The sequence below is a fragment of the Meles meles genome, chromosome 12 (genome assembly GCF_922984935.1).
Source record: "Meles meles chromosome 12, mMelMel3.1 paternal haplotype, whole genome shotgun sequence".
Lineage (NCBI taxonomy): Eukaryota > Metazoa > Chordata > Mammalia > Carnivora > Mustelidae > Meles > Meles meles.
The window spans coordinates 42,610,632-42,619,542 of NC_060077.1; the positions used below are offsets into that span (position 1 = coordinate 42,610,632).

At 47.2% G+C, this 8,911-nt stretch overlaps 1 protein-coding gene across 2 annotated transcripts; it reads right to left on the reverse strand.

Annotated features, from left to right (window-relative positions):
• Positions 1-276: 276 nt before the first annotated feature.
• Positions 277-8,484, reverse strand: TGIF1 (TGFB induced factor homeobox 1). Of its 2 annotated transcripts, none has more exons than XM_046026010.1 (4): positions 8,227-8,484; positions 7,791-7,975; positions 2,103-2,329; positions 277-1,322 (listed from the first exon to the last, which is right to left on the reverse strand). In XM_046026010.1, the coding sequence occupies exons 2-4, from the start codon at positions 7,804-7,806 to the stop codon at positions 747-749; spliced, it is 819 nt and encodes a 272-aa protein (XP_045881966.1). In that variant the 5' UTR covers positions 7,807-7,975; positions 8,227-8,484; the 3' UTR covers positions 277-746. The 2 variants fall into 2 exon arrangements, with proteins under 2 accessions (XP_045881966.1, XP_045881965.1); XM_046026009.1 differs by having other exon boundaries at positions 7,791-8,115.
• Positions 8,485-8,911: the final 427 nt, after the last annotated feature.

The following is an 8,911-nucleotide window of genomic DNA, read 5'->3' on the forward strand; positions in this document are numbered from 1 at the left end:
TTTCAACTTGTCATGCAGTTTTAAGTCAAGATTTAAGGGCCTGCTTATGCCTCCTATCAAGAGTAAATATCACACATCCTGTTTATACGTACTGGCTTGTTGTCCACGGTTCTTCAAAGAGCTCGTGACACCCCCCTAACTCACACTCCACCCTACCCCCAACTTCCTGCTTATTGGGTGCTATATTCCTACTCATTTTTAAGAAGTGCTTCCCTCAACAAAATACTCTGCATTACAGTAAATTTTAAAGAAAATACTTTATTATATCATGAAAAAAAAAGCATCAATCAACTAGATTCATACTTGTGTGGAAAAAAATTGAAAATTTATTAATTAGACAGTATGTGGGCATCCTGTTCCGCATGGGAATGAGAAGATGCTATAGGTTCTCTAAGTATTGCACAGTCTGGAGAAAAAAAAAAAAAAAAAAAGAACAAAAAAAAAGGAAGGGGAGAGAAAGAGGGGAAAAAAATAAATCACATGATCTTGGGAACCATCTCACATTATGAATAATCTACCAAGAAACATTTAAAAAAGAAAACCCTTTGTTTCTACAGTAGCTTTGAGTTTATAGTTCTTGGAATGACTATATTCCATTGAAGACATCTCAGTAACAGGGAGCTTCACTTTAGCAATCCCATGTGCAAATATTAATAAAAAAATATATAAAATAATGCAGTTCGTCTCTTGCCATCACCCCGGCAATCATAATAACACCTGTGAAAACTTTTCTTCTTGAAAATGGGTTAAGCTGTAAGTTTAGCCTGAAGCTCCATCTCTGCAGCCCGTTTGAGTGCAACATCCACGAGAAGCTGAAATCCACTAAAATCCTGGTTGAGGTCCGGTGGAGTAGGGGGGGGAGTGTTGAAAAGACCGCTCTGTGGATTTGTACTTGGTCCGGATTTACATGTGTCCTCTGGGTACAGGAGGGAGGTGTCTGTGAAGCTGCTGGCTGCTATCTGCTGTGTATCTGTGTTCTGTCCCACACCAACTGGCTGGCAGAGAGAGAAAGGCACGTCTTTCAATGCAGTCACAGTGGTATGACAAATCACGGATGGACGAGCCAATATTGATCCTGGGGAAGATGGCTTGGGGGACAGCGGCCTCCCTAGGGCTGGGTTTGGTCCAGCTGTACAGGAATGAAATGGGCTCTCCTCTAGAGCCGGTAGGAAGTTTTTGATACCAATGGCTGACTCCACAGAGCTCGCCTCAGAAATCTTGGCCCCACGGCGGGAAATTGTGAACTGATTTGGATCTTTGCCATCTTTTCTCAGCATGTCTGGGAGGAGCCTGCGGCGGGCGTTGATGAACCAGTTACAGACCTGAAATCATAAGGGTATGCTTTAACACTCGGCAAACACGTTCTGAGAACCTTCTGTGGGATGCCTAACTGATCTCTCTCTTGGCAGTAAAGAAGGCATGAAAAGGCTTATCGGAACTTCCAAAGTTATTTCCAGGTATTTGAGCTCCGCCAAGAGAGACAGCTATTTCCTGCCATAAACCTATTCCTCTTCTAATACAAATTCCCTTTTTAATCTCATCATCCTTAAGCCTTTTCAGGAGGAAGAAAAGGATAGAAATTCTCAAATGTCTGAAAATGAGTTTAGGGAGGGAAGTTCACCCTTTAACACTCCCCCATTTTAACCTATTACCCACTGCCCCAGCATTTAAGTTAATCAACTACAGGAAAACTTTTCCTGTATGAAAAGGGCCACTCCTCCCAGTTACTGACTTTTCCCAGCTCAAATGACTGTGTCAACAGACACAACATGAATTACCTCACTGAATTCTGTCCTTGTTTAAATATCAAAACAGTTTCCTGGGCAATAGAGGAAGATTTAACCTCCTCTTTATGTTTGGTGCATAAAAGAAGGCCCTTTTAGGCATTAAAGAAAATGCTATTTGACAGATGACCGTCAAGTGTTTCTGCTTCTCTAAAGAGCCAGTTAGTACTATAAAGTTTACAATAGAAAAATCTTCTTTTTTTTTTTTTTTTGAGTGGGGAGGCATTTAATGATTTGATTAACAGGAATGCTATAAAAGGTCTTTGGAAAGGAAAAGAAACCAACCCCATGCATACACCTCATGTTCTTTTTCCTTACCTGTAGTGTAGACAGGTGTGTTTGTTGGGACAATAATGCTTTTTCTTGTTCTGAGGGATAGGCGTTGTATCGGTGCTCATACAGCCAATCGCGGAGAATCTGCACAGATTCCTTGGGAAGGTTGCCCCTTCGCCTTCTCTTGCCTGCACCAGCAGAGGAGGAGAGGTCCAGAGGGATGTCCATGTTGTCATCATCCTCCGTCTCACTGCCTGATGCCACAACAACACCTGGTCAAGGACAAAGGCCGGTGTCAACCACGTTTATCAGGGGAGCACCAACGCACAGCTTATCTCTTAGGGCCATTAGTGTACAACCACACTGTCTTAACTCCTGAGAGCCAAGCCAAGTACCAGTGTTTTCTTTCTTGACGTATCAGAGCACATGTCAAAGTCTCAACGGTAACCTCACCAGTGGTGGCATGTTAGAGATTCTCAACCAATGGTCACGAGCCCTTTCATACCCACTTTCCTGTAGAATTTAACTTCTCACATTCCTTTTGAATGATGCCCAAAAGTCTAGTGCAGCAGAGAAGGCAACGCTGCACCCGAAGTGAATAGTTGGGTCACATGTGAACAGGAAAGGTGCTACAGGAGATGGAATGTATCTAACAATCTTCTCCTTGAGGTCATTGCTAACTCAGGAAAAATAATCCAAGGGTCCTAATGTACATTTTAAATGCTACTCTGCCTCCTTCTTCCATTGAAAGCTGGAAATAAAAGGGCAGAATCATACATTTTTTCCCACTTATATAAGGAGGGAAAATCAAACACTTAACCCAGTATGTGCCTCTGTGTGTATATATATACTTTTTTTTAAAGTAGGCTCCACAGAGGGGCTTGAACTCATGACCCTGAGATCAAGATCTGAGCTGCAATGAAGAGTCCTCATACTTAACCGACTGAGCCATCCAAGCGTCTCCAAGCCAGTTAGTATTCTAAAGGTAAAATTTATTTCAAAATTTTCTGCCAACTCCATGGTCATTTCTTTTTCATTGCTACCTACATTTATTTATCCAAAACTAGACACCTACTTTTAATGGAAAGCACCGGTCACCTTTTACTAAATACAAACAGCCACTGAAGTTTTCAGTTTCGTTACACAAAAATATTTTTTTACAAAAGATGCTACTACTGAATAAACTTTTAAAATTTCTATACTTTTCAACTGACAGTTTAATCAGAATCTAGAATACTACATACCAAGAAGTAGACTTCAGTCTTAAAATATTACATGACAAAGACTGAATATGCACCCCCTAGAGGAAATGCTCTTTTGTCGGTAAGTACTTTAATCCTACCAGAAATTTTAAGAATTCACAGCCACAGAGAATATTTACATCACATATAATAGGCTGGGGTCAACAAAAATTCAGACTTGGCCCCTTTAACATTTAAACGTAATTTTGAACTTTAAAAAATTTAAATTACAAATGCTATGGACCCTCCCCCCTTTCAAAAGAGGACAACTGGCAACTCTGAAAGACTAAAGAAATACAATTTGAAGACAATCTAGAATGTTTAAAATGTAAATGAATTACAATCGCATGCTCGAAAAATACCACTAGTTCTAGATAAAAAGTTTAAAATAACATAAAAAACATTCCTAACTTTGTTGATGCAATTCAGAGTGGTTCACCTTGATAAAAAAATAAAAACAAAAATACTCCACGTCGTGATAAACCATTCGATGCATTATAAAAATTTTTTAAACCATCCTTTTAAAGCATTTTAACACTCAAAAAGCTATGCATTCCAAGATTTGTTGACGAGCTAGTTCACAGTTAATTGAGTCTGACTTTTACTTGGGGACACATTTTTAGTTTTGGACTGCAGGGGGCAGATGGTGCTGGAGGGAGTGTCCACAGAAAAGAATCTTCCAAAGACAAAGTAAAGCAAGTTCTAACAAAAGAGTAGGATGATTTTGCAAATTCACTTCAGCTCAAGGCTTAACAGCCATCAATAAACCGCACAGAAGAATCCTAAGTTTTAACCGCCATGCATTTGATGTTCCCTTTTGCAGAGGATTTCATTAAACTGCTTTAAAAAGTTTTTTTTTTAAAAAGAGGCACATTTAAAACTGAAACTGCTTTCACTGTAGAAAATTGGAGAAACTTTTAAAACCTGTATCGAAATTTGGGCAAAGCGCTACTAATAAAATACTTTACGAAATTAGAAATGAGTTCCTGTTTTACATTTACTTTGATAAAGAAATCTACATTTAAAAAAATGTGTCAAGTAATTGAATGACTAAGGCAAATTTGAATAAAGCAATTTGTTTAAACTCTTCAACGTCTGAAAAGCCAGACATTCTTCTCGAGGCTATAATCCCTTTCCCCCCTTTTAAACTAGAAAAGTGTGAAAATTTCCTCAGTGAACGGTGAATTCCCAACTGTAAGTTGATAATAACAAAAGAGTTTGAGACAAACAAACAAACAAAAAAAACCCTGAAGCCTGCCCTTTGATCTGCTTGCTTAGTTTGACAAGAATAGGTTAGTGACACACAAAAAGCAGGTTTCAGTTAAGCAACACTAAACTGCAGAGTGACTTTACTTTGTTCTCAGTTCATTTAAATAAATGAATGCCAGGCCTCTGGACCTCTTAACAAATATTTCCAGTATGGCACAAAAGCTGAAGTAACAGGAAGTTAAGGCTTCAAGTTCCTTGGCCACACCAGCTGATACTTCACTGCAGCAAACCACGTTTGCTGCTGTCAGGACTGTTTTCATTAAAACTCTCCCTCCGGATTGTGGCTCAGCTTGGAAAAACAGAAAGACTTTTCCACGTTACTCATTTCCTATTGTAACAGAGCTTTCCCGGTTACCACTTTTTTCCAAAGGTCCTGCTCTGCTTACACTTTAAAAAATGTGGTGGTGGGGGAGGGGGCTCACAAGCCTTTTTTTACTCCATCAACATGCAAGGAAATGTTTAGAAAGCCACAAGATGGCCTATGGATCCCACCGCTGGGGAAATCAATCTTTTCTTAATGGAAACTGGGGTTGGGGGGTGGCCGGGAAAGGCCAGAAATCATGGTTGTGAAGTTGGGACTTTAAAAAATACCTGGATGAGGCTAGAAAGGGATCTAGAAGTTAGAATAATCGAAGGAAGAGTTTAAGTATACAAATAGGAAAAAGGAAGCCTAACCTAACAAGTTTTCTGATTAGAGTATCTCAGGAGATGCCACGGAACGGTAGTTAACACCCCAGGCACAAACTCCAAGGTGAGCTTGGCTGAACCCAGCTGGAGAGCAGTTCTAAAGTAAGAATTCCAAACTGTCAGAGACTATGAGCAAAAAGACGTCGGGGATTTTCCTCACTCAATCTTCTTTGCTTGTTTTAAATCCATTTGCAGGGTGGGAACTTTCTGATATTCTCGGCTTTCTAAAGACGAGACACTATTATCACAAAACAGGCTTACCAAATATCGGGCCTGCAACTGCCTTTAAAGTGCTTTTGTTTTCAAAAAAACTTTTCAGATTTTCAGAGACTTATAAAACAGACAACAGTCCAACCCCACAAAAGCCAGGCAGGACAGATTTCTTCCCGGCTCCTGGCTGAGCCGACCCGCAACGCGACCCCCTCTCCAAGGTAGTTTGAGGAAAGGGGCGGGGAGGCAGGACGCCGGAGGACCACAGAGGGAGGGGCCCGGGAGGGAGCACAGCCAGGGAAGCTTTTGTTCTAGCGAGTTTCTCAGCCTCAACCGAAATCGCCCCTCCAAATGCACGGGTAGAGGACTTCAGGAGTTTCAGATTACAAGAAACTAGAAACGATGCTGGTATTCTCAACATTCTGAGGGGTCTGCCCACCGTCAATACGATTTGCCAGGAAAACCTAAAAAGGGAAAGAAACTGGGCAATCTCAGCAGTCTCGGCTCCCCCGCACAAGCTGTGAACCAGTCGCAAAGTTTCCCTTCCAACACGTCACCTTTCATTGTTTCCATGAGTCGGCGCTCGGTAGCAGGACCTCCTTACCCGGTGCGGCGGGGCCGCTGACCCTGAGTATTCGGGATCCCAGCCTAGTTCCTTTGCTGGGAAGGGGGGACAAACTCGAGGGGGGCTCTGGGAAGGGCCGAGGAGCGCTGGCGGGGAGGGGGGCGCGGGGGAAGACTACGAGAGAGCGCCGCGGGGAAGGACCCCCGAGGCAGGTTTGCGCCTTCCCCATCCGAGCCCGAACAATGGGGGGAGCCCGCCCCCGGCGGAAACCTAGCCTTGCTTTAGGCTCCCAAGAACCGCTCTACATAAACAAACCCCCCAAGTGATGCCCGTCAGTCCTCCGCGAGGTGACACAGCCTTCCAGACGCCACGCCGGGCGCTCCCCGCGCGCGTCTGTTACCGAGTCCCGTTAAACATCCGAACCTCTAAGCCCTCAACGTTCTCACTGACCGTTGGGGAGGGTTCGCTGGGAGTACTACCACCAACTACTAGGAATGTTCTGACATTTAATTTTACTCTCACTGGGAAAGCATGGGTTGAGAAGCTCCGCGTGTTCTGAAGCCACTGGCCCAGAATGAAAGGAACAGGACTCCCAGATGAAAACGTGGCCGAAGGAACTCTCCTGGGCTGAAGGCTGCCCCCCTAACAATACTGGGATTTGACGGTATCCGCCGGCGGAGTCTGAAAGAATGTGGAGTTACAGAAACTCCCGGACGCTCCCGGGCATGCGCAGCAGCCGCCCCCCCCCCCCCGCCCCCGCGCTGGCTTCCCTGAGCGATTAACTTCTGTTTTGAACCACTCCACATAAATCACAACAGAAAAGCCAACTCTCGCGCACCACGGAACGTTCGGGGTACCTCCCAGTCAGGGACTCAAAAGTAACTTGAGAAGGGAGTTAACATTCTTTGACCTTTCGTGGCGGTGGGGTTTTTTTTTTTTTTTTCTTCTTCTCTTTCTGTGTATTTTGTTTTTAAACCAGACTGACGGTAAGTTTTAGTTGTAACGCTTCCAGAACGCTTCGTGGAAACAATGACAGATTCACTCTGTGCCCTTACAACCAAGCCTGCTTGTCACACTTGGACTCATTCTGACCACACGCCGCTTTAAGCTACTCGCCCTCAATCCTAACTCTTCATCTTGCCTCAAACTCATCGTGGGAAAACTTCTAGAGACTGGGAGTTTTTAAAAGTCCAGCTTTCCAAGGCTACCGACACCCTAGGGCGGTTTGGGGGCCAGGGTCGCGTTCCTTCGATTTTGAAAACACCCCATCCCCAGCGAACAGAGTGCCCGGGCCCAACTGGGAGGGAGTGGGGGCCCGGGAGCCCAACTTTCAGACAAAGGCGCCGCCGCTCCGCGGTCCTGGCAGGGAGAATCGGGGCGGGGGTCCCCACGACCCGGCCCAAACCTCCACACGGAGAACCAGCGAGAAGCCACGCGGCTGCTCCGCGGAGCGTGGGGTGTCGGCTGAGACAATGAAACTTGGGAGGCGCACAAACAAGGCGCTGAGCGTGTTTCTTGACAACGTGCCAGCAGCGTGGAGAGGCCCGTCTCCCCACAACAGCCCCTCGTGTTGTGTCTAGGAGAAAACAGCAACTGCCATTTCAGACGCAGCCTCAACAAAGAGAACCGCCGCCGTTCCTGCCTGAGAGCCCCGGGCTGAAGAAGTCCACTAAGTCACTCTTTCCCCAAGCCCGGCGGGGCCCAGCGAGCACGTTTCCCCGGGACCCGCGCCCACGGCGGTCACAGCCCGCCAAGCCTTACCTTTCTTGCTTTTCATTCTGGAGTTCCCCTTCCAGCGCGAGGCGATGCGGGGGTCTCGAGGGGCCAGGAGCGGGGGCAAAGGGGGCACGCGATTGTCCTCCTTCCCGGCCGACTCTCCCGTAACTTGTAGGACGCGCTCCAGCCGTTATTGCTAATCAAGTCGCTCGGATCCCAGGCTCCCGCTCCTTGGGTGGAATTCAAGTGACACTTGGGCTTCCTCCTGCCGGGATCTTCTGGCAGCCGGCTGGGGACTCTCCCTCACCCAACTCGCTCCCCTCCCCACTCCTCTCCTTTGTTCCCCGATCCTGCTCGGCGTACCTCGGCGCTGTCAGAGTGAGAGAGGCGAAGAGGGAAGGTACAGGAGGTCCTGCCTCCGCCCCCAGCTGCCCGCCCCGTCCCCCTCCCGCCCCGCGGCTCCTCCGCCCCTCCCCCGCACCTTCTAGTTGCGGAGGACGGCACCGAGCGTTTGGGCTGCACTGCCTCACTCCGCGCCTCTCTGCCCGCTGTCACCCGTCCCTCGTGGGGGCGGCTGAGCCCAGAAACCCGATCCTTCCTCAGTGCTGCGCGCACGCCGCCCGCATCCCTCGCTCGGCTGCGGCAGCGGCGGCGGCGGCACCAGCCAGGCTCCCGGGTTTCTCTTTCGGGCCTTTCTTCCTCCGCCTGGCGAGTGTGCGTTTGGTTAGGAAATTGCAACAGATGGAAAAAGGCTGCCCCCTCCTCCACCCCAGGGAAGAAAAGGCTCCCCTCTCGTTTTTGACAGCTGCCCCGAACTCCGCCGTTCCCGGCTCTAGCCGCAGGAGAAGACAGCTGCTTCTGATTCAAGGGGCGGGGCACCGAAGGAAAAGTATTCAGGACAAGAACCAACTTCTTCCAGAATGCGCGGCTGCCATTGACACGCGGGCGCGGCGCGTCGCACCCTGCTCCTCCTGGGGCTCTTCCTCCAACGGCGACGGCGGTGGGTGGGTGGGGGCGGTTGGGGGAGGAGAAAGACACACCGACACCCCAGGCAAATGTCTGTTACCCCCGGCTGAAGCTGTGAGTTCCGGACTGGATTGCAAGGCAGTTTCAAAATCTAACTCGTTGCGGACAGACACTTGTCATGCTCACATGCTCTTTAAAAA